Raw genomic sequence first — 26693 nt, 5'->3', positions numbered from 1 at the left:
CGTCCATGGGAGTATCCAGGCAAGAGCACTGGAGTGGGGTGCCATTGCACAAAACACTGAATTGGGCTCCCAGTTCATAGCTATAAAGTAGCTTCCCACTAACTATCTGTTTTAGACATAATAGTGAATATGTATCAGTGCTACTCTCTCAATTTGTCCCACCCTCCCCTTCTCCCACTGTGTCCACAAGCCCATTCTCTATGTCTACATCTCTATTCCTGCCTTGCAAATAGGTTCATAAAAATGATCTCATTTATGATTTTTTTGTCTCTATAAGTTAACTTCTAGGTTTCTTACTTAAAATTTTCATTTGTTTGAACATAGCCAATCTAAAAATAAATTGTTTAACCATTCCTTCCTTTATTTATTAAGAAAATATTTATTAAACACCTTTTCTTAAGGCTTCTGGATATACAAAAATGGATAAGATAGGTCCCCAACTTCAAGAAGCTCATTATTTAATGGAAAATTTTCTGTTTTGATGACTTATTAATGTGCATGAATTCATAGTTTATAGTTTTGAACACCATGTGGCTGTAGGCAACAAATAGTTGTTCTCACAAACACAGAAACAGTGTTTTATAAAAATAGTCTATGCTTTATTTGTTAAAAGAAAACCTTTTCAAATAATAAAATTAAATTTATAGTAAGGCTCTGGTATTGTCATCATGTGTGATAATTACACTTTGAAATAGCTTTTAGGCAGCTGTAGTAAGCATGATCCTTCATTTTGTCTAAATTTATGTAAGTGAGAATTCCAAAAACAATACAAACAAAAATTACTTTAATTTTTTATCTTTTACTTAAAGGTGCTTTAGGTTTTAATAATGAATAGAAGAAAGGAAGTGATTTTTTTTAACCATATCAAACATTTTGAAGAGTTACATTTGAGTTTAAAATGCTTGGATAGAATTGGTCTCATGTGCCGTTTGGTTTGGCTTACTTTGAAGTCTTGGACGCAAAAGGTCTGACCAGAAAGTATCAAAGAGCAAAATGTGAAACCTTAGCCAGGAAAAATAAAGTGATCAAACAGCTAAGTCATGAAAGAAAATATTTACACCAGACGAAGCTTGCAGTTGATTCAAAAGACAAATATTAAGGAACAACAAAGTAAAACATTAACATCTGTTTCAAAATACTGTAATGAATTAGAAATTGGACATTCATTTCAGTTGGCCAGTAGCTTAATACCTTGTTAAAACATCAGACAGATGGTGAAAACCACTTACATTTATCTCACCAGTCATATTCACGGCAGAGTTCTGGTAATTTTCTCTGAGTGTTAAAATGTAGTGCTAAAAAAGAGGCACTTGCTGGAAGGAGATAATCTATATTAAAAAAATAAGCCTAACGTTTACTATTTTTATTAATTGACTTAACATGTCCTTGATTAAAAAGGAAATTAGAATATTTGGAGCATAAGTTACCTCTATACTTCCAGAGGTCATCAGTCAGAAGTTTTAGATATAACAGTTTGCCTGTAGTATTCCTTGACTTTTCACTACCCATTTTATTATTTTGGAGTTAGATGTGGTGGAAATCAGAGTTAAAGATGAACAGTTTGCCTTCTGGATGTATCGTGCTAATGATGACAGAAATAAAGCATTGCATTTGTGTCTTTTTTCATTTCTATAAAACTTCTGTATGTATTCATGAATATTTATAACAGTTTTGTGAGAGAGAAATTATTGTTCCTGTTTTACAGATTAAGAAACCCAAATCACATATAAAATGTGTGATAGGACTGAAATTAGAATACAGGCTTTATGATATAAAGGTCATTGCTTTTCCACTAGACTTCACTTATCTGAAGAGATTTTACACATTCATTTACAAGAGCAGTATGATCAACTAAGGGTAAAATGGCATCATAGTGCCAATTTTTGTGTGTGAAAATGTACCTCAACCTTTTTAGTTATCAAGGAAATACAAATTAAAACTATTGTACAATGATTTGTGAGTCTCACCTCCAGATGGCCAAATATTAGAAAGTCTGTCACTGCTGTCCAACAAGTAGTGGAGAAGTAAGAAATAGAATCTGTTGTAGAATCTGTTGTACACCGCTAGTAGGAGTATAAATTGGTACAACCCCTCTCAAGAAGCATTTGGTGTGGTGTTATAAAGTTGAAAGTGCATATGTCTTATGGCCTAGAAATTCAGTGCTAGGTTTATACTCCTGGGGAGACTTTTGCTGGAAGTGTTGCTATACAACAACATACTATGTGTAGAAATACACATACTATATCTAGCAACATAGTTTATAGTACAAAAAGAAAGAAAATAAATGCTCATTGACATTTGAATGAATAATATATTCGTAAAAGAGACATGAAAATTAATGACTTAAATCTACATACAGCAATGTGAATGGCTCTTTTAAATAAATAATGTTGACTAAAAAAGCAAATCACAAAGGAATAATGGCAGCGTAACTCCAGTTCTATAAAGTTCAGATATGTGCTTGACGTGGATCACAATAAACTGTGGAAAATTCTTAAAGAGATGGGAATACCAGACAAAGATAGGCTCGATAAAGGACAGAAATGGTATGGACCTAACAGAAGCAGAAGATATTAAGAAGAGGTGGCAAGAATACACAGAAGAACTGTACAAAAAAGATCTTCACGACCCAGATAATCACGATGGTGTGATCACTCACCTAGAGCCAGACATCCTGGAATGTGAAGTCAAGTGGGCCTTAGAAAGCATCACTACGAACAAAGCTAGTGGAGGTGATGGAATTCCAGTTGAGCTATTTCAAATCCTCAAAGGTGATGCTGGGAAAGTGCTGCACTCGATATGCCAGCAAATTTGGAAAACTCAGCAGTGGGCACAGGACTGGAAAAGGTCAGTTTTCGTTCCAATCCCAAATAAAGGCAATGCCAAAGAATGCTCAAACTACCGCACAATTGCACTCATCTCACATGCTAGTAAAGTAATGCTCAAAATTCTCCAAGCCAGGCTTCAGCAATACGTGAACCGTGAACTTCCAGATGTTCAAGCTGGTTTTAGAAAAGGCAGAGGAACCAGAGATGAAATTGCCAACATCCGCTGGATCATTGAAAAAACAAGAGAGTGCCAGAAAAACATCTATTTCTGCTTTATTGACTATGCCAAAGGCTTTCACTGTGTGGATCACAATAAACTGTGGAAAATTCTGAAAGAGATGGGAATACCAGACCATCTGACCTGTCTCTTGAGAAACCTGTATGCAGGTCAGGAAGCAACAGTTAGAACTGGACATGGAACAACAGACTGGTTCCAAATAGGAAAAGGAGTCCGTCAAGGCTGTATATTGTCACCCTGCTTATTTAACTTATACGCCGAGTACATCATGAGAAACACTGGGCTGGAAGAAACACAAGCTGGAATCAAGATTGCCGGGAGAAATATCAATAACCTCAGATATGCAGATGACACCACCCTTATGGCAGAAAGTGAAGAAGAACTAAAGAGCCTCTTGATGAAGGTGAAAGAGGAGAGTGAAAAAGTTGGCTTAAAGCTCAACATTCAGAAAACTAAGATCATGGCATCTGGTCCCATCACTTCATGGGAAATAGATGGGGAAACAGTGGAAACAGTGTCAGACTTTATTTTTTTGGGCTCCAGAATCACTGCTGATGGTGATTGCAGCCATGAAATTAAAAGACGCTTACTCCTTGGAAGGAAGGTTATGGCCAACCTAGATAGCATGTTTAAAAGCAGAGACATTACTTTGCCAACAAAAGTCCGTCTAGTCAAGGCTATGGTGTTTCCAGTGGTCATGTATGGATGTGAGAGTTGGACGGTGAAGAAAGCTGAGTGCCGCAGAATTGATGCTTTTGAACTGTGGTGTTGGAGAAGACTCTTGAGAGTCCCTTGGACTGCAAGGAGATCCAATCAATCCATCCTAAAAGAGATCAATCCTGGGTGTTCATTGGAAGGTCTGATGTTGAAGCTGAAACTCCAATACTTTGGGCACCTCATGCGAAGGGTTGACTCATTGGAAAAGACCCTAATGCTGGGTAGGTTTGGGGGCGGGAGGAGAAGGGGACGACAGAGGATGAGATGGTTGGATGGCATCACCGACTCGATGGACATGGGTTTGGGTAGACTCCGGGAGTTGGTGATGGACAGAGAGGCCTGGCATGCTGGGATTCATGGGGTCGCAAAGAGTCAGACACGACTGAGCGACTGAACTGAACTAAAACAATATATTAATACTTTTTAGGGTTACAAATGTGGTAAAACTGTAAATAAGTTGCAAAGAATTATCAACACAAAAATAGGGACTTTTAGTGATAATTTCATATTCATTATTTAAACTGGTTGGTAGGTACATGAGTGGTCTTTTAAGCTTTATTCTTTACACCTTATTCACATTTAATAGTCTGTATTTTATATTTACTAAAGCAATTTTTTTAAAAACTTATGTTGGTGAAGGTTAAGGAAAAGAGGCAGTCTTATGAGAATATAATTTGCCATAACCTGAAAGGGCAACTTGGCAACATATATAAAAATTTAAAATTCATCTACCTTATGACTTTGTAGTGCCATATCTAGGAATTTGTCTTTCATCTATATATTTATGGGCAGTGGGATATCTGTAATATATCCATGTGAGCATTTTAAGTAGTAGTCAACTTCCAAATATCCTCCTTCAGAGTTGTATCACATAAATTAAGTGTATCAATGCAATGAAATTATTGGCAGTTTTCAAAAAGAATGAGACAAATCTATACTTATTTTATAAGAATGATCTCTAAAATATATTTTGAGTGAAAAAGTACAGAATAGTGCATATACTATACTTCCCTATAAGGCAGTGATGATAAATGATCAACTTTATTTGTACATAAATATGTGAGAGTGCCTGGAGTACAGAGATTGGAGAGAGTCTTACATTTCAATTTATATGTTTTTACAGATTTTGACATTCTTACTATTCAAAAGAATAAATACTTTTTTCGCAGATAAAATTTAAATAAGAGTTAGGTATAAAGAGAAGATAGGCAATAAGGAAGAAGGAAAAACACCTGGAAACCTGGAAGTTGGAAGGCAATGTGTTAACACGGAGGAAAACAAAGAAAAGAGCTAAAGTCGAGATAGGTTTAACTTTCCTTGAGACTCGTATATTTCCTCTTGATTCCTAGACAAAAGGCCTGTATTATGGTAGTTAAGAATTCTTCCTAGCAAGAGTTGTTCATTTAATCTCATTGAGCTTTTGTATGGATTATACTGTACTGATAGTAAAAACGTACCACTACATACATATTTCCCCCTTTCTAGCTCATGGTAATAAATTCATTCTTAAATTATACCATTTTAGGTATCCATCATACTTGGCACCTGAGGTAATTGCGCAAGGAATTTTCAAAACCAGTGAACACGTGCCAAGTGAAAAACCATTGCCTTCTGGCCCCAAATCAGATGTCTGGTCTCTCGGAATCATTTTATTTGAGCTTTGTGTGGTATGTATAAAGAAATATTAAACTAATAAAATAGTGTGTTCATTAGAAAAATATTTTGGGGTAGGAAAGCTATTTAGTAATAGCATCTTTTTATCTTTTTTTGCAAATTGACTAGATATGGGGATAAAAGGCTGAAATCTCAATTTGATTTTTTAAAAAATCCCGCTTGACAATTTACGTGTATATTATTTTGGTATATATAGAAATATTTGCACCTGTACTAAGTATTAAAAACTTACACTGTATTAAGTGTAAAAAGCATATTTAGAAAGATTTGCACTAAAACTGCTTACACATCTCAGTATATTCATGCTCTCTTTCCCATCTATGGTATTCTTTTTTCCTTAAATACCTTTTCCTCCCCAATTCTGTCTTCAATAAGACTCACTTATAAGAGTTGGCTTTTTATGAGGCCTTCCTGAAATATCCTCTATATTTATTTGTGTAATAAAGACTATACAGCTATTGTAAACAAAGGAATTAAAAATGTAGTAGCTTAGAGAGTTCCCTGGTGGTCCAGCTGGTTAAGACTTTGAGCTTCCAATGCAGGGGGCACAAGTTGCATCCCTGGTCAGGGAACAAAGATCCCACGTACATGCAGCCAAAAAAATAAAATGCCAGTATCATCATAATAAAGATTTTTTTTAATGCAGTGCCCTAAAGAACACAGATGTTTTTCTCTCTCATGTAACAGTCCTCAGAAAGAGTGGGCTCTGTTCCCCCATGTCATGCCAAAACTTAGGCTATCAGGGATCGCTCCAAAAGATACTGCTTTATCCTCCCTTTTAGCCATAAGAAAAGGAGAGGAGTGAATTCTTGGTAACTGTCTTTAAGAAGATGATGTAAAAGTTGCAGGTATCAACTCTGCTTTTCACTAGTGACAGTTTACTCATGTGGCCATAGATAGGTGCCTAATAGATAGATCAGGATGAATTTGGAGGGACAGCTAATATTTTGTTGATTCTGCCTCCAAATACCTACCATGGTTAGTCTCTGTTTTCTTTGTTCTCTTCTGTTTTAGCATTTGTTATATTTGCCTACTTGGACAATGAGGTCTTTAGGGGCAGACAATTTTATTATTTATCTGTTGTTCTGTCTTCCAATGGATTGTTAAAATATTTTTGAAATATTAACTCATTGATCTTTACCATATCTAAGGATTAGGATGATATTATTTTCATTTTGTGTGTTTTGTGTACCAGTTCAACAGCAGAAGTAGTAAAGCATAATAGTTAAGAGACAGGCTTTCATAGTCAGAGAGAACTTGGTTTGAAATCTTACGCAACAAAGTGTAGTCGTGTGAGTTAAGGTAACTAATTTAACTTCTTAAGGCTTTGGTTCTACTTTCAAAAATAATAATAATATCTATATTGTAAACCTATTGGAAAAATTAAATGAAAAACATATATAAAGTACTTAGTATAGGGTATTACATCACAGTCCATAAATGTTAGCTTTTATTATTAACACTTAAATGTTAACAATAACATGGTAGCTTATACATTGGCATTGCTTTTTCTAAGCGAAAATGCCAGACTTGCTGATTCTTTGCTATCCTTTGTCTAGATCATCTTACTTTTCATTGGTATGAAAATATAGTAAATCTCATTTTTGTTTAAAATCATAGCCTAAATGAAGAATTTTGTTGGAATGTAAAGTATACATAAGTGTAAATGTGACAAATGTAGCTTTTCCTTTTTATTACCATTACTTATATTTAAACTACTTATGATCTAAATATTTCTTATATGAGTAATTCAGTTCAACAAATGCTGACGAGTATTTATTTTGTGTATAATAACACAACAGGAATAAACTGTGATTAAAATGTATTGTCAAGAAGCCTATAATGTAATGCAAATCCATAAACTTTGAAGATAAGCGCAAAGAACTGCATGAATTATAAGAAAGGTAATATTAATTCTGTAATAGGGGCAACGGAGAAGGCAATGGCACCCCACTCCAGTACTCTTGCCTGGAAAATCCCATGGATGGAGGAGCCTCGTAGGCTGCAGTCCATGGGGTCGCTAAGAGTCAGACAACTGAGCGACTTCACTTTCTCTTTTCCCTTTCATGCACTGGAGAAGGAAACGGCAGCCCACTCCAGTATTCTTGCCTGGAGAATCCCAGGGACGGCGGAGCCTGGTGGGCTGCCGTCTATAGGGTCGCAGAGTCGGACACGACTGATGCGACTTAGCAGCAATAGGGGCTTCGTGACATTTTAAGAGGTACTCAGAGTTTAGACAGTCCAGTTTTGGGATGGTTTAAATCTTCCTCTACCTCATCAAACCTTTAGGCTTCATACAAAATATTAAATACAAATTAATAAGTAAAATGGATAGGAGCCATATCCTAGGAGACTTTGAATGCCATATTGAGAGTATTATATTTATATAAGGTAGGGGGGACATTTAAAGTTTTTAAGCAAGCTGAAATCAAACCTGCAGTTTTAGAAGATTAATTTTTTTAAAGGTGGGTCTTTTTTAATTTAATTTCTATTGGAGTATAGTTACTTTACAATTTTGTATTAGTTTCAGGTGTAGAGCAAAGTGAATACACCCACTCTTTTTTAGATACTTTTCCCAGATAGATCATTACAGAGTATTGTATAGCACTTCCTGTGTTATACAGTAGGTCCTTAATAGTTATCTATTTTATATATAGTAGTGTGTATTATCTATGTCAACCCCATTATCCCAATTTATCCCTCCCTCCTCTTCCCCCCAGAAACCATAAAATTGTTTTCTACATCTGTGACTCTGTTTTGTAGATAAATTTATTTGTACCAGTTTTTTTTAGATTCCACATGTAAGCAGTATTACGCAATATTTATGACTTATTTCACTCAGTATGACAATCTCTAGGTCCATCCATGATGCTGCAGACAGCACTATTCCATTCCTTTCAATGGCCAAGTAATATTTTATTGTACATATCTTCTTTGTATTTTATTGTTTCATATCTTCTTTATCCATTCCTCTTTCAGTGGACATTTAGGTTGCTTCCATGTCCTGGCTATTGTAAATAATACTGCAATGGACATTGGGGTGCATGTATCTTTTCAAATTATGGTTTTCCTGGGGTATATGCCCACTAAATCATATGGTAGCTCTATTTTTAGTTGTTTAAGGAACCTCCATACTGTTCTCCATAAAGGCTGTACCAGTTTACATTCTCACCAGCAATGTAGCACTGTTCTCTTTCCTCTACACCCTCTCCAGCATTTTTTATTTATAGATTTTTTGATGAGGGCCATTCTGGCCAGTGTAAGGTGATACTTCATTGTAGTTTTGATTTACATTTCTCTAATAATTAATGATGTTTAGCATCTTTTCATGTGCTTTTTTGCCATCTGTGTGTCTTCTTTGGGGAAATTTCTATTTAGATCTTCTGCCCATTTTTTGATTGGGCAGGTTTTTTGTTATTGAGCTGCATGAGCTGTTTGTATATTTTGGAGATTAATCCCTTGTCAGTTGGTTCATTTGCAAATATTTTCTCCAATTCTGTGGGTTTTTTTCATTTTGCTTATGATTTCCTTTGCTGTGCAATAGCTTTTAAGTTTAATTAGGTCCCTCTTGTTTATTTTTGTTTTTCTTTTCATTACTCCAGGAGGTAGATCAAAAAAGATCTTGCTTCAATTTATGTCAGAGAGTGTTCTGCTTATGTTTTCCTATAAGAGTCTTATGGTATCTGGCCTTACATTTAGATCTAGAAGATTAATATTGATAGTAGTGTAAGAGATTGAAAAGAGAGAGAGGAGGGGCAATTTGTTTTCAAATATTTCTCCACCTGTAGTTCTAATTTCATAAGACTTTAAGAAAGTTTTTTCTTCTCTATTAAAAAAAAGAAAATCAGAGCCTCTTTCGCTGCATAAAGACCAAGCTGTCTTCTTAAACCTTCTCCTTCTAAGTCTTTTTAAATGATCATACAAGTTTACTTTGTTTATAATAATAGAAACATAATGATAGCCAAAATTTATGAAGCATTTTCGTTATGCAGAAAATGCTAAGCAGTTTTTTAAACATCATATAACCTTCACCGCAACCTACATGGCATGTATAGTTAATATTCCAATTTATAAATGTGGAAAGTGAGGCTTAAAGTGGTCAAGTAATTTATCGATAGTATATAACTCGTGGTGGAAAGTCCAGCTTGACATACAATAGTTGCTCAACACATAATCATTGAAGTTGTGCTTGATTCAAGACTCTTCTTCAAGGAGCCCTCTGAAGCCAACTAATAAGGAAACAACTAAAATATAACATATGTATCTTAAAATAAAGGCATATACCAGCTACTATGGAAAACACAAAGATAGTTGTCTTAAGTCATTTTGAGAAGAGGAAGGAGTGTTGTGGAATATTTCTCAATGGAGACAACAAATTACCTGGATCATGATATATAAGTAAGAATTAGTTGGGTAGATGAAAGGGTAATAAGACATTTTGGTCTGTTAATCAAATAAGACTCCTGGAGTCCCTCTAGATAACCAGATATATGTGGGTCTCAAAAATGAAGAATGCTTGAGATCAAACTAAAATGTAATGATTCTTAGATATACAAAATGTTTAAATGGTAAGCATTATGCAACATTAAAAAAATATATGTCACCAATGATTTTTCTTTAGAGGAGCCAGTTCAAAAAAATCTAATAAAACCTCTGAAGAGGAATAGAGATAATTGAAAAATCATTTTCAGCAATGAAAAATAAAACCTCCCTGGGAAGAATATGTAAATGTTAACAAGAATTTCTTTTATCTTTTATGTAGGGAAGAAAATTATTTCAGAGTTTGGATATTTCTGAAAGATTAAAATTTTTGCTTACACTGGGTAAGTGTCTCACAATTGATTATCCTTCAGTTATAAATATAATCTTTAGTGAGAGCAATTATGCACATAGAGAATGTGTTCTTCAAAATAGTGACTACACTGAAATATCTTCACTTTCTTCAGTTTTCCAATGATCAGTGAAAAGCATTAACAGGACAGTTTAAGCGCCCTTGAGGTACTATAGGAGAGCCTTTCCTTATTCACTGTAAGTAATTATAATGTCCTTGGATATAATCTTAGCTTTATGATCTAGCCAACCAAACTGATTTTTGAATCAAAATATGAAATTATAAAATTGTACTTCTCTGTAGCAGTTACCTTCAATGTACTGTAACTTTTTAGCTTACTGTTCAGTGAATTATATGTAAGTAATGACTGAGGAATAATGTTTATTTTACCTTATAACAAGCTCATATATTTCACATGTGTATACTTGTAATTCACATTTATAAAAATTTGTGCAATCCACTTTAGAGTAGAATAAGTTAAAGGATGTGTGGTAAAAAAAAAAGGAGAGAAAAACAGTGATAGACCACTTTGTATAAAAGAGTGTCAGATTGGTGTCCAGGTTAATAGGGTCTACAAATATGGATGTGTATAGAATAATATTAATGAATATTAAATAACAATGAACTGTAAATAAAATTGTATAAAATTTTATGATTTTATCACTTTAATTTCAAAGATTGGTAATATGGCTCTTAAGGAGTCTTGGAGATCTATAAATGGTGTCTATAGGATAAATCTTATACTCTAAAGACCAGAAAAATGTGTGTACATTCTTCAATTGTATTTAATAAAAGCAGTCTTATAATCATAAAAATAAAATAAAGCCTTTTTTCATTTATTAAACATATAAGGAAACTTGACAAAATCTCAAGCTTTTTAATATTCCAAGTTCCAAAATTGCATTATACAATTTAAAATAATGTTATTAAAGTTTAATTCCCAGTCTGGTAAGTTGTAAAAGCATCTTTAGTTCATGTAATTTTCCTCTTTTATAGACTGTGTAGATGATACTATAATAGTTCTGGCTGAGGAGCATGGTTGTCTGGACATTATAAAGGTTTGTCATTAATTTGTTATTGAAAATTTATTTGGCATACTTGGGATCCAGGAGCAAACTATTTTAAAGCAAAAGCTTTCCAAAAAAGTCAAAACTTCTTAAAGTAGAAAACGATGTAAGTAATATAAATTTTTAAGTGGATTGTTTATTTTTTATTTTTATTTTTTATTAATTTATTTATTTTAGTTGGGGGCTAATTACTTTACAATATTGTAGTGGTTTTTGCCATACATTGATATGAATCAGCCATGGATTTACATATGTTCCCCATCCTGAGCCCCCCTCCCACCTCCCTCCCCATCCCATCCCTCTGGGTCATCCCATTGCCCCAGCCCTTAGCATTTGTCTCATGCAGCGAACCTGGAATGGCGTTCTGTTTCACATATGATAATATACATGTTTCAATGCTATTCTCTCAGATTGTCCCACCCTCACCGTCTCCCACAGAGTCCATAAGACTGTTCTATGCATCTGTGTCCCTTTCTCTGTCTCGCATATAGGGTTATCGTTACCATCTTTCAAATTCCATATATATGCATTAGTATACTGTATTGGTGTTTTTCTTTCTGGCTTACTTCACTGTGTATAATGGGCTCCAGTTTCATCCATCTCAATAGAACTGATTCAAATGTATTCTTTTTAATGGCTGAGTAATATTCCATTGTGTATATGTACCACAGCTTCCTTATCCATTTGTCTGCTGATGTACATCTAGGTTGCTTCCATGTCCTGGCTATTATAAATAGTGCTGCGATGAACACTGGGGTACCTGTGTCTCTTTCAATTCTGGTTTCCTTGGTGTGTATGCCCAGCAGTGGGATTGCTGGGTCATATGGCAGTTCTATTCCCAGTTTTTTAAGGAATATAAGTGGATTGTTTAAAATAATTACTTTCTCTCTCTGTTTACCAGGAGCTTCCTGAAACTGTGATAGACCTTTTAAAGAAGTGCCTCACCTTCCACCCTTCCAAGAGGTTGATATCAAGAGTTTGAGATTATTTGAGATCTTAACATATAAGTACTTAATTTTTTAATACTAGTGGATTAGAATATTAACATATGTAGTAATGTATGATTGATATTAGTATCATAACTGTTAGGTTTGGCTTTAATGTATGGTCATAAGAGAAGAAAAAAATAATAAAACATGATCAGAAAGCTGGCATATACCAAAAGCAGCCAGTAGTTCATTTCCTAACCTCCAATTAGAAAATCAGCTAAACTATGGAAGGTAGATATGCCTAGATACAATGATATGAGAAAAATGATAACAAAAGTTTATTGGCAAATAAGTATTATAGAAAAAAACTTAAATAGTGAGGTAAATTAATAATTGTTGATAATGTAAAAGGATTTCTTAGAAGTTTTATTATTTTCATTTGATGATGTCACTGTTACCCATTCATTTGTCCCTAAACTCTGTTCAGTTCAGTTCAGTTCAGTCGCTCAGTCATGTCTGACTCTTTGCGACCCCATGAATTGCAGCACGCCAGGCCTCTCTGTCCATCACCAGCTCCCGGAGTCTACCCAAACCCATGTTCATCGAATCGGTGATGCCATCCAACCATCTCATCCTCTGTCGTCCCCTTCTCCTCCCGCCCCCAAACCTACCCAGCATTAGGGTCTTTTCCAATGAGTCAACCCTTCGCATGAGGTGCCCAAAGTATTGGAGTTTCAGCTTCAACATCAGACCTTCCAATGAACACCCAGGATTGATCTCTTTTAGGATGGATTGATTGGATCTCCTTGCAGTCCAAGGGACTCTCAAGAGTCTTCTCCAACACCACAGTTCAAAAGCATCAATTCTGCGGCGCTCAGCTTTCTTCACCGTCCAACTCTCACATCCATACATGACCACTGGAAACACCATAGCCTTGACTAGACGGACTTTTGTTGGCAAAGTAATGTCTCTGCTTTTAAATATGCTATCTAGGTTGGCCATAACCTTCCTTCCAAGGAGTAAGCGTCTTTTAATTTCATGGCTGCAGTCACCATCAGCAGTGATTCTGGAGCCCAAAAAAATAAAGTCTGACATATTTGAAAATAATATGTTCTAATTTATCTTTATGAAAATATCTTTACCAAGACATGTTCAAATTAGAGGAATGGTATTAAAAGTATAATTTTGGGTAAATATACCACATGAATTTAACTCAGATGACCATTGTATCTATTACTGTGGGCAGGAATCCCTTAGAAGAAATGGAGTAGCCATCATGGTCAACAAAAGAGTCCAAAATGCAGTACTTGGATGCAATCTCAAAAATGACAGATGAACTCAGTTCATTTCCAAGACAAATGATTCAATATCACGGTAATCCAAGTCTATGCCCAGACCAGTAATGCTGAAGAAGCTGAAGTTGAATGGTTCTATGATGACCTACAAGACCTTTTAGAAGTAACACCCCAAAAAAGATGTCCTTTTCATTATAGGGGACTGGAATGCAAAAGTAGGAAGTCAAGAAACACCTGGAGTAACAGGCAAATTTGGCCTTGGAGTACAGAATGAAGTAGGGCAAAGGCTAATAGAGTTTTGCCAAGAGAATGCACTGGTCATAGCAAACACCCTCTTCCAACAACACAAGAGAAGACTCTACACATGGACATCACCAGATGGCCAACACCGAAATCAGATTGATTATATTCTTTGCAGCCAAAGATGGAGAAGCTCTATACAGTCAGCTAAAAAACGACCAGGAGCTGACTATGGCTCAGATCATGAACTCCTTATTGCCAAATTCAGACTTAAGTTGAAGAAAGTGGGGGAAACCACTAGACCATTCAGGTATGACCTAAATCAAATCCCTTCTGATTGTACAGTGGAATTGAGAAATAGATTTAAGGGACTAGATCTGATAGACAGAGTGCCTGGTGAACTATGGACTGAGGTTCATGACATTGTACAGGAGACAGGGATCAAGACCATCCCCAAGAAAAAGAAATGCAAAAAGGCAAAATGGCTGTCTGAGGAGGCCTTACAATAGCTGTGAAAAGAAGAGAAGCGGAAAGCAAAGGAGAAAAGGAAAGATATAAGCATCTGAATGCAGAGTTCCAAAGAATAGCAAGGAGAGATAAGAAAGCCTTCCTCAGTGATCAGTGAAAACAAATAGAGGAAAATAATAGAATGGGAAAGACTAGAGATCTCTTCAAGAAAATTAGAGATACCAAGGGAACATTTCAAAGGTGGGCTCAATAAAGGGCAGAAATGGTATGGACCTAACAGAAGCAGAAGATATTAAGAAGAGGTGGCAAGAATACACAGAAGAACTGTACAAAAAAGATCTTCACGACCCAGATAATCACGATGGTGTGATCACTCACCTAAAGCCAGACATCCAATAATGTGAAGTCAAGTGGGCCTTAGGAAGCATCACTACAAACAAAGCCAGTGGAGATGATGGAATTCCAGTTGAGTTATATCAAATCCTAAAAGATGATGCTGTGAAAGTGTCACATTCAATATGCCAGCAAATTTGGAAAACTCAGCAGTGGCCACAGGACTGGAAAAGATCAGTTTTCATTCCAATCCCAAAGAAAGGCAATGCCAAAGAATGCTCAAACTCCCGCACAATTAGCACTCATCTCACACACTAGCAAAGTAATGCTCAAAATTCTCCAAGCCAGGCTTCAACAGTACATGAACCATGAACTTCCAGATTTCAAACTGGTTTTAGAAAAGGCAGAGGAACCAGAGATCAAATTTCCAACATCTGCTGGATCATTGAAAAAACAAGAGAGTTCCAGAAAAGCATCTATTTCTGCTTTATTGACTATGCCAAAGCTTTTGACCTTGTGAACCACAACAAACTGTGGAAAATTCTTAGGCAGGTCAGACCACCTGACCTGCCTCTTGAGAAACCTGTATGCAAGTCAGGAAGCAACAGTTAGAACTGGACATGGAATAACAGACTGGTTCCAAATAGAAAAAGGAGTACATCAAGGCTGTATATTGTCACCCTGCTTATTTAACTTATATGCAGAGTACATCATGAGAAACCCTGGGCTGGATGAAGCACAAGCTGGAATCAAGATTGCCAGGAGAAATATCAATAACCTCAGATATGCAGATGACACCACCCTTATGGCAGAAAGCAAAGAACTAAAGAGCCTCTTGAGGAAAGTGAAAGAGGAGAATGAAAAAGCTGGCTTAAAACTCACTATTCTGAAAACTAAGATCATGACATCCATTCCCATCACTTCATGGCAAATAGATGGGGACACAGTGGTAACAGTGAGAGACTTTATTTTTGGGGGCTCCAAAATCACTGCAGATGGTGACTGCAGTCATGAAATAAAAAGACACTTACTCCTTGGAAGAAAAGTTATGACCAACCTAGACAGCATATTAAAAAGCAGAGACATTACTTTGCCAACAAAGGTCCATCTAGTCAAAGCTATGGTTTTTCCAGTAGTCATGTATAGATGTGAGGGTTGGCCTATAAAGAAAGCTGAGCACCGAAGAATTGATGCTTTTGAACTGTGGTGTTGGAGAAGACTCTTGAGAGTCCCTTGGACTGCAAGGAGATCCAACCAGTCCATCCTAAAGGAGATCAGTCCTGGGTGTTCATTGGCAGGACTGATGTTGAAGCTGAAACTCCAATAGCTTGTCCACCTGACGCACAGAACTGACTCATTTGAACAGATCCTGAGGCTGGGAAAGATTGAGGGCAGGAGAAGGGGACGACAGAGGATGAGATGGTTGGATGGCATCACCAACTCAATGGACATGAGTTTGGGTGAACTCCGGGAGTTGGTGATGGACAAGGAGGCCTGGCGTGCTGCAGTCCATGGGGTTGCAAGAGTCAGACCTGACTGAGTGACTGAACTGACTGAACTGATACCACATTAAGAGAGTAGGAAGAAAATTAGAAGATAGTATTGGTTTATAATTTTATTATTTAATTAAGATATTCAGTGATGCAACTTTATGATGGTCAAGCTGAAAGTAAAAAATGGAGATGCTCATATAAAAAGCACAAAAGAGGTAAAAAAAGTCCATGTTTACTTATAATCACTTGATTCTTTTTTAAAGGTATATATCTAGACTCTAGTAAGGAGAGCTTTATTATTTTCTATGCTAATGAGGTGTTTATGACTTTTAATTATTCCCTTGTAAGTGTGCCATTATTCTAGGAACATTTTAATGAGTTTCATTCATGTACTGTATTTTAAATGTGTTTCTTAAGGCCAACACCAGATGAACTAACGCAGGACAATGTGTTCAGTGAAGTGTTACCCTTATACACTCCCTTTATCAAACCTGCCAGCCTGTTTTCTTCTTCTCTGAGATGTGCTGATTTGACTCTGCCGGAGGATATCAGTCAGTTGTGTAAAGGTAATGATAAAGAATACTAAGAATAGAAGCCATGTTTTTAAAGGAAGTACCTTTATCCTAGTTTCAGTTTTGAATTTGTCAACAATATATATTTATATTAGTGAGACTTTTTGTATACTTATCTGAGAATTAAGAAGTAATTTTGGAAGTGGCTAAAATATAACCTAACATTTTAATCGTTAAATTACTTTGGAGCAAGGACTTTAAGAATCAAAGAAAGGAAGTAGTATCAAACAAAAAAATTTTTCTTATTATGTAAACCAGGGTCCTAATGCTATAATCAGATCTTCTGGTTTCCAGTGGAATTTCTGTTACCTCTATTTATATAGATTTCATAAAATTTATTATAAATTATCTAAAAATCATATTATTGATAAGTCCATTATTATTATATTCCATGTTTGTAAGAGAATACCACCTTTTCTCTTTTTCATTCCTCTCTGAAAATTACAGCTCTCAAAATATGTTTTTTAGGGACGCCAGTTAGTTACGTTTATATAAAAAATTATCATGACATAATCATGGCAGGAAGTACTTACTAAACATTCATTCAGTCAAATACTTATTGCGTTTCTACTATGTTCCATACACTGTATCTTCAAGTATCATTTGTGCCAACTGGGGAGGTAAACAGACATTCAATCACACAGTTACTAGTATAAATGAAGATCCAAGACTTTTTGGCATTCCAAGTGGTTAACATTCTGCACTTCCTGTGCAGGGGGGATGGGTTCAATCCCTGGTCGGAGAACTAAGATCCCACATGCCGTGTGGAGTGGCCAAAAAAAAACTAAGTGAAGGTCAATATGAACATAGTGCAATGGAAGCAAAGCCTCTGTGAGACATCAAGACTTTTAAAAGAGGCAGAAATTGTCTCAAGACAAAGGATGGGACAGGGTGTGCTGGTTGCCTACTCAAGTGCTTTTTTTTGCCCCAATTTTTTCCTGCAGGGCTTGATATAGCTAATGTATATGTCTGTGTGTGTGTGTGTGTGTGTGTGTATGTGTGTGTATCTCCCATATATAGATATACATATGTATATATATCTCTGATATAGAGGATAAAAATCACACTTTTTTCTCCAAGAAGCTGGATGCACAACCAGTATGCATATCTGCATTTAATCCTCTATGCATTTTGTAGTATGAATATTGTAAGAGAATCTTACTGTGTAGTTCAGCTTTTACTGTTTTAAAATGTCAGCTATTATTGCCTGTTGCCTTTTAATAAAAACAAAGTGTGATAGCTATTTTTTTTAATTTTCCATTAATAGATATAAACAATGACTACCTGGCAGAAAGATCTATTGAAGAAGTGTATTACCTTTGGTGTTTAGCTGGAGGTGACTTGGAAAAAGAGCTTGTGAACAAGGAAATCATTCGATCCAAACCACCTATCTGCACACTCCCCAAGTAAGGAAAGAAAACATCTCTTCGAAATGAGAGAAATCTAATAATAACTTTTTTTAATTTGATAGTTTTTTCTTTTGGTAGGTAGACATTCTAGCTAAGTGATTGTGAAAACAATTTGAAATCAATACCTTGCTTTCTTGGCAGGAGTTTCTTTTTTTTTTCTTTCAATTTTTCCATGTTTTTTTAATTTTATTTTTTAATTGGTGGAAAATTGCTTTACAATTTGGTGTTGGTTTCTGCTGTACAACAACGCAAATCAGTCATAGTTATTCATATATATATACCCCTTTCCTCCTGAGCCTCCCTGCCTTCCTCCAGTCTCACCCATCTAGGTCATCACAGAGCACCAGGCTAGGTTCCCTGTGTTATTTAGCAACTTCCCACTATTTTACAGATGGTAATATATATATATGTCGATGCTGCTTTCTCAATTCATCCCACCCTCATTGTTCCCCTCAATGGACATGAGTTTAAGTAAACTCCAGGAGTTGGTGATGGACAGGGAGGCCTGGTGTGCTACGGCCCATGAGGTCGCAAAGAGTCAGACACAACTAAGCGACTGAACTGAACTGAACTCATCTTCCTCTGTGTCCACAAGTCTGTTGTCTACTAGGTTCATTATTACCATTTTTTTTTAGGTTCCATATATATGCATTAATATGCAATACCTGTTTTTCTTTTTCTGACTTATTTCACTCTGTATAAGAGGCTCTAGGTTCATCTACTTCACTACAACTGACTCAAATTTGTTCCTTTTTATGGCTGAGTAATATTCCATTATATAAATATACAACTTCTTTATCCATTCATCTGTTGATGGACATGTAGGTTGCTTCCTTCCTGGCTATTGTAACTATTGCTGTAATGAACATTGGGGTACTTGTGTCTTTTAGAATTCTGGTTTTCTTTGGATATATGACCAAGAGTGAGATTACTGGGTCATATGGTAGATTTATTCCTGTTTTTTTAAGGAATCTCCATACTGTTTTCCATAATGGCTGTATCAGTTTGCATTCCCACCAACAGTGCAAGAGGTTGACCTTTCCTCCACGTCCTCTCCTGCATTTATTGTTTGTAGATTTTTTGTTGATAGCCATTCTGACGGGTGTGAGGTGATACATTATTGTAGTTTTGATTTGTATTTCTCTAATAACGAATGTGAGCAGCTTTTCATGTGTTTATTGGCCATCTGTGTGTCTTTGAAGAAATGTTTGGTAGGAGTCTCTAACTGCAGAGTTCTTATCAGTGCTTTTGTTATTTTTTAAACTACTATTTTTAATAAATTATTTGCTTTATGGTCTGTTTGAAGTAAAGGTATTATTATGGAACATCTCACAATAGTTGGTGATCAATAAAAAAATTGTACAAATAGAACAGTAATATTTAAGAGAGTTAATATACTAGGCTAGTATGTCCATTATGAGGAACTATTTTTTTTTTTCTTCTAACAATATTTTAAAATGTACTCAGTGACCTCATTGCTTGTCCTAGAGATCATCATGGTACTAAAGCACTGTTGAAAAACTGCAGAGTTGTATAAGGTCTTAGACACCATCTTGTAAATTACTTAGAAGTTAAATGACAATACAATGCTAGGAGCCAAAACTGTTAATTGTTCCATTGCTCATCATATTCATTCATAAAAATGAGAACCTACATCCCTTTCCGTCAGTGCTTTAAAGTTTTAATTTTAGGTTTTAGGACTAGATTTGATCTTTGTAGGTAACTATAAAAAACATCTGCTGATCATTTTTTTCTTCATATATAAATTTTAGGTTAATTGTTTGAATACAGCACTAATTCTCTACCTTTCCCCCCTCTTAAACTGATTCTTAAATATTAACTTCAATTGTCCTGTTCACACGATGAATTAAGTAGAAAAATCAGAAATAAGATGATGGCAGTTCCAAGAGTAAATGGTTTGAAGGATATAAAAATTAATTCTCTAAAATTCTAAATATGTTTGTTACTCAGTATTCTTTCTCCTGAGAAGTTATCATCATTAGCATTTTATTTTCTTCCTCCTTTTATCATTTTTTACCCATATAAAGTTCCTCAGGAACGTATTACATACTGTCTGTAATTTTATCATTGCACCTGCATGAACAGTGTAAATCATATTCTTGTATCCCTAAAATGCTTTATATTTATATACTGTATTTATAGGGGCCCTCTCAAGTGGCTCAGTGGTAAAGAATCTGCCTGACAATGCAGGAGATGCATGCAGGAAACTTGGGTTCAATCTCGGGAAGAACCCCTGAAGGAGGAAGTGGCAATCCACTCCAGTATTCTTCCCTGTAGACATGGACAGAGTTGCCTAGCAGGCTACAGTCCATGGGGTTGCAAAGAGTCGGACACAACTGAGTCACTGAGCACACATGCACTGTGTTTATACAAACTCAACATATACTTAAAAATGAAGATTTTTTTTTGGAGAAATTTCAACCACCAATTATAGATTTTATTCAGTCTAAAATTTCTTTTGATGAAGAGATTTATGATTTAAAGTAAATTTTATTTTCTAGAAGAAACAGTAAATTGGATTTCTATGCTCGTTAAAATAACTTATTTTTTAAATCTCTTTTCAGTTTTCTCTTTGAAGATGGTGAAAGCTTTGGACAAGGTCGAGATAGAAGTTCACTATTAGATGACACCACTGTGACACTGTCATTATGCCAGCTAAGAAATGTAAGAATGGTATTTTGGCAAATTTGCTTCAGACTTTTTTCCTTCTTTGCTTTCTTCCTTCCTTCTTTCCTCCCTACCTCCCTCCCTTAGTGGCTTTTTTTTTTTAATAAAACCTTACAGATACACATGAAGCCTTAGATTCTTTCCTGGTACCATAAAATATGTGAGCATTTCTTTAAGATATGTGCCCAGGAGTGGCATTGTTGGAAAGTAGGATCTGCAGTCAGTCTAGTATGCAACATCATATATTGGTGAAAAGAACTGTTATAAATAGATCTTCAATGAAAGATTTCAAGTTTATCTAGCTGTTTACTATTTGTGTAGCTTTTTTGTCAGAGTAAAATCCTCAAATGTCAATGTTCTTATCTTCCTTACTGTCTTTAGATTTCTCTGGAAGCATAGAATCTGAGGCTTGCAGTTCTTTCAGCTGGAATCTCCTGTATCATACAGAAACTTTGTTGTTGCTCAGTCACTCAGTGTCCAACTCTTTGCAACCCCAGGGATTGCAGCTTCCCAGGCTTCCCTGTCCTTCACAGAAACTCGACACATGGAAATAAGATAGGGGAAGGAAAGTAGATTGAAGGGCTAATCCTACCATTAGGTCTCAGTGTTTTAGTGAGCCTGTGTCTCTGGGCTGTGGAATTCTCAGCTTCCCTCCCTGTTGCTTTAGGTGAGACAGGAAGGCTAGAGAGAGCGGTAATTGGGTATTTCTCTTCCCCACATCAAAGACTAGAAGGACCTAGAATTTGTATTTCCCTTACCGCAGGTCATCTAGGCTCTGGTAAAATAGTTTCCCTGAAGAGCAGGCCTTTACTTAAGACAACAGGATACCAAGTAGTTCAAAATGGTTATTTTGCCCCTTCTCGTGCAAGAGACAGGAGGGGATTTTTCTTAGTCCTTCACCCTGAGAACATGTTGGGACTTATGGGGGTAAAACTCAAGGAAGTATGAAGTTTCCCTTAGGTCTGGGCCTTCACAAGTTTTTATCTCTCAAGCTCCTATTATCTCTCAAATTGCTAAATCTGCAGCAGTCAATTACCCCTCAAGTGTTTTACCAGGCTCCAGCAGTGGCTTCTGTTCCAGCTTAGTTGTGATTCTTTGTATTTGTCATCACTCCACTTTTCTGGGTCACATTTTGCCCTAATTCTGATAGTTCTTTTTAAAGGGTTGTTATTTTCAGCTTTTTCAGCTTTTTTGTTGTTGTTAGGGCAGAAAAGATGACTTCCACGCTGATGGAGTATTGGTCTGAAAATCAAAATTTCTAGCCTTTTTATTTTTAATCATTTATGTGCATCCTCAGTCGTGTCCAACTCTAAAGATAAAATAGGTAATTTCCCTTGTCTGTCTCTAGGCTAGCAGTTCAGCACCCTCTCCCCAGGCATGCACGCACGCACACCTATACCCGGAGTTCTTTCTTTACCTGGATGTAGCAGAGTCTCCCTCCAGTTTGACTGCCTGTTGATTAAGTGCCTGAGGCTTTGTCCTGTTGAACTCTAAAACCCTAGTCCACAGTTCTCAGTGTCCTTTAGTACTAGCTTAGCTCCTTTCTCTCTAAATACAGCTTTGTGTCTTCTGTCACTGCATTTTCATTACTCTTACAGGCTTTTCCTCTCATTTAATATTTTAAATGTTATGCAGCAGGAGGATATTAGAATTTCTTACCTGCTTAAATGCCAGCAACAGAAAATTAAAATATATAATTATTACACTTGATATTCTAAACTTACCATCCCTTTGAATTGAAAGACTGTGTACAGTGGATAAAATAAGTAGCAATACAAGGTGGTAAAAAATAAAATATATCCAAAATAAATGTTTCAACTACTTTTGTTTAACTCTCAATTTGTTTCTTTAATTTAAATATGATACAAATGACATGAATACAAGTTAAATGAATGTAGACTTTGGTTTTATTTCCCCAATTCCCTTACAATTCCACTTTTGAAATTTAAAATACTTCTTTCTATAATTATTAAGAAAAAATTTTAATGTTAATTTTTAAAATAATATGGAAATAAATAATAATTTTACCTTATATTTTTCTATGTAAGAATTTTTGCCTTTATAAACCCATAATATGCTAAATTTTTAGCTAGAAAAAAAGCAGAAAAGATATTAACTATATTTATGACTTTCAGGACAGTAAAACTTAACAAATGTAAGTCAATAATACAGTAAAATTTGTGAAAATTTTAGTTTTCAACTTAGAATTTTAATCCATGAAAGAAATACCTAAAGTCTTAAAAGCAAAATGGGAAATGCATGTCCAATTTTAGAGAAAAGCTAGGTGTGAAGTCACTTTTTATCAGATTCTTAGTGTTGGGGTTTTTTTTGGCTTTTAAAAATTCTGGGAACAAGTTTCATGGATGAGTGCATATAGATGCTAATCAACAGAAGATCAATGCTGGCTCTACACAGAGCTCCATCTTCTATGTCAGTCCCCAGAGAAGCAGATACTCTGCCTTCCAGTTGGAAGTTGAACTGAGCAGCAGACAGAATGGCATTAACTTTAATCACCCTGCTTATAGTGTATCTAAGATTTTACTTTACTCTGACAGCCTTCTTCTGTTTTTAAAGAATATCTATAATTCTGCCAATATTATTATTTGGAGTAACATTTATTATAATGACTTTGTGAAAAAAATAAAATAATTGATTTTTGTTTGTTGATTTATCAGCTCTTGAATCATTTACGTTCAAAGTATGATGTGAGAAATTCTTTTGAATCCTTTTCATTATCCTCTTACTTTGTCTTACTTTTTTATTAATGTCAAAACAAAAATCTGACTTTTAATTAAGGAATATGTATTCAAAAGTACCTTTTAAAATAATCTTCCTATTATATGTAAGCATATAATTTTAAAATAGTTATCCATTTGTTAAAATTTATACTAACTTTAGTATTTCTGAACATCTTATTTAGTATTTATGTTTGGAAAACTTTTATAATAGGTATCTAATCTTTACAAGAGGTACCTAGAGGTAAAAAAATCAAAAAAACAAAAAGCATTTCTTCACAGATAAATTTAATCACTGGAGGCATGGCATATTTTCATATTTATGTTAGGAATGAATTTTAGATTCTATTTTATACTTGTTACCTTTATAAATTCATAATTTTATGTAATTTTTTCTTTTAAATATGGATCAGCATTTCTGTCACAGATCCTAAATATCAAATATTTTCTCTCTCAATTCATAGAGGTTAAAAGATGTTGGTGGAGAAGCATTTTACCCACTACTTGAAGATGAGTGAGTATATCACTCCTTTTACATTCATTTTTCCTATCTGTTTATGTTATGTTATGAAACTTGTACATTTTCTTTGGAAAGTTTTTCCTAAAAAGAACACAAAAATATGGTATTTTAACTTTTAAAATTTTTATACCTTTTGTCAATTTTTCTGCTTTTGTTTCTCTTTACAGTCAGTCTAATTTACCTCATTCAAACAGCAATAATGAGCTATCTGCAGCTGCCACTCTCCCTTTAATCATCCGAGAGAGGGACACAGAGTACCAACTAAACAGAATCATTCTCTTTGACAGGCTGCTAAAGGTAGAGATTCTAAAGTATAAAGTGTTATAAGTACTCATATACAGTCCTTATCTTTTATTCATACATAATTCTTAGGGAATCTTGATGTCATGCGAAGACTAATTCTTATGACTTATGTTTTCTGATTAATTTTAATTATAAATGATACCTGTTCATAGTATATAAAATTAAAAAGTAAACAAGATGCAGGAATCTATGCACGATCATATTAGATATTAATATCCTTACTATTTAAAGAACACCTAAAAACCAAAAGAAAAAAGCACTATTATCTAAACAGGGAAATAGATAAAGAACACAATAGAAATACAACTAGTCAGTAAATCTATTAGAGAATGCATCCTTACTACTAATAGAAATGTAAAAAAATAAAATAGCCTTTTCTTGCATACCAAATTAGCAGAGTAATTAAGATATATTAAAATTGGAACTCTCATTCTTTTGGAATAAGTGTAAGTTGATAGAAACATTTTGTAAAACAATTGAAGGTATATATCAAGAGCATTAACAACATCCATACCCTTTATCTTGATATTTCTCTTCTAGAAATTTCTCATGACATACAAATTTACAAATAGACAAATTTGTATGCAAAGATATAGGAAACACTGTAATAATTACTTTCTGTTATTTAATAAATAACATTTATTTAATATTTAAATAAATATTTAATACTTTAATACATATTTATTTAATACTTAACATATTTATCTAATCTGTATCATCAGATATTTTACAAAGAACCTTACTTACATTACTTTATCTGTATGGAACTGATAATATTATTCTCAGAATGAGTCTTTCTTATCTCACAGAGCACAAGATAGAGAGGGATGACTAAAAACAGTAGAGTCAACTCCTCTCATTGATTGTGTAATACAAGATTTACAGAAGATAGAGAACTATTTCACTGCTAACTTTATGTAGTAATAACACCAAAGTAATTTCAGGTGCTTAGAAATATTACAGTTCCCCTTCAACTTTTTCACTGGTATATTGAGAATTGGCTAGACTAGAGAGATGACATTGGTAATTCGAGGCGTTTTTCGTATCTTTTTTTTTTATCTGTAGGCTTATCCATATAAAAAAAATCAAATCTGGAAAGAAGCAAGAGTCGATATTCCTCCTCTTATGAGAGGTTTAACCTGGGCTGCTCTTCTGGGAGTTGAGGTAAAAAAGAAAAGAGAAGATTGGAAGCTGATTAATAGTACTAGGAAAAAAAGAATGAAAGTGCCTTCTGAATGCGTACTTTTCAAGTTGTTAGAAAATTATGTAGTAAAATATGAGCATTAAGAATCTTTGGCAATTTTAAGTGAAAGCAATAGAGGAGTAGATGAGATAGAGTAGAAGAATATAATTGAAAGGTTATTTATCCTAATATTGTATTTAATGAACTCAGATTATCTTGATTATTAATTTTAAAATCAGAATATTTTAAGAATATATGTGCATCATTTGTAAGTCTATAGACCTGCATATAAAGTATGTTCCTCTAGGAATAAGTTTGCCTATTTATAAGTAGTTCTGTCTAAGTTTGGAGAAGTCTTCCACTCTAATTTGAAGCTTGTCAGAAATCATTAACATAATTTAGTGCCTTTTGACACATCTGTCTTGTCAGAAGCACACTGCTAAGAGAAGTAGCAACTTTATCTTGTACTTTATCTCTTGCAGTGAGGAAAGGAGAGGTGTCACAAAATTATTAGGGTGACTTGCAGTGCTAACAGAGAACAGCAGTCATAATAATGAGCCAAATACTACCAGATTGTTCCCTTTCCTGTCAGTTTCCTTGGCATCTTACCTTCATCTGTTCTCTTATAGATATCTTATGGATGTCCATCACCTATTTTTTGTGTGTGAATTTTCCCAAATATTTTTAATCCTTTTCACTGTCTGTTGAAAGATTTCCTTTCTTCATTTTTGATTCCTTTGGTGAGAATCTCTGAACATTTTTGAGTTTGGTTGCTTTTATGAGAATGTCTAATGTTCTATACCATACATCAGTAGTTAGAATTGTAATACTTTAATATAGAATAACTTTAAGCATATAATGTAACTTTAAGCATATAATGTTCAAAAGTTCAAAAGGACTTCAAGGTCTAAATCCTTCATTAAACAGATGTGCCAGAGAAGTTGATGCAGCTCATAATGTAAGAATTCAAACCCCAAATTCCTGGCTCTTTCTCTACCATTAAAGTTTACCAGACCAGTAAGAATTGTTCTGTGCTTAGTCCTATAGAACATGACCAAAATTTTAAGTGGTTTATTCAGTTGTTCATTCTATAATGGTATAACTGAAAATGTAAATGATTCCTCTAGTCTCTTAATGATTTTGTAACTACATGATATTCCACTCTGATTC

At 34.8% G+C, this 26693-nt stretch overlaps 1 protein-coding gene across 16 annotated transcripts in view; it reads left to right on the top strand.

Annotated features, from left to right (window-relative positions):
• The window catches only part of TBCK (TBC1 domain containing kinase), a 201238-nt gene that overhangs the window by 51684 nt on the left and 122861 nt on the right, over nt 1–26693 (top strand). For all 16 annotated transcript variants that reach the window (XM_081484365.1, XM_081484424.1, XM_081484339.1 and 13 more), the window contains 10 exons: nt 5309–5450; nt 10220–10280; nt 11285–11346; nt 12257–12318; nt 16531–16679; nt 17953–18091; nt 20680–20779; nt 23982–24031; nt 24205–24334; nt 25406–25504. In XM_081484365.1, the coding sequence (XP_081340491.1) occupies nt 5309–5450; nt 10220–10280; nt 11285–11346; nt 12257–12318; nt 16531–16679; nt 17953–18091; nt 20680–20779; nt 23982–24031; nt 24205–24334; nt 25406–25504 (994 nt within the window). The remainder of the gene's footprint in view (nt 1–5308; nt 5451–10219; nt 10281–11284; nt 11347–12256; nt 12319–16530; nt 16680–17952; nt 18092–20679; nt 20780–23981; nt 24032–24204; nt 24335–25405; nt 25505–26693) is intronic.

The sequence above is a fragment of the Giraffa tippelskirchi genome, chromosome 1 (assembly GCF_054371585.1).
Source record: "Giraffa tippelskirchi isolate mGirTip1 chromosome 1, T2T-mGirTip1v1.2.pri, whole genome shotgun sequence".
Taxonomy (NCBI): Eukaryota; Metazoa; Chordata; class Mammalia; order Artiodactyla; family Giraffidae; genus Giraffa; species Giraffa tippelskirchi.
The sequence above is the reverse complement of the archived record's forward strand: the minus strand, read 5'-3'. Positions and strand labels throughout refer to the sequence as shown.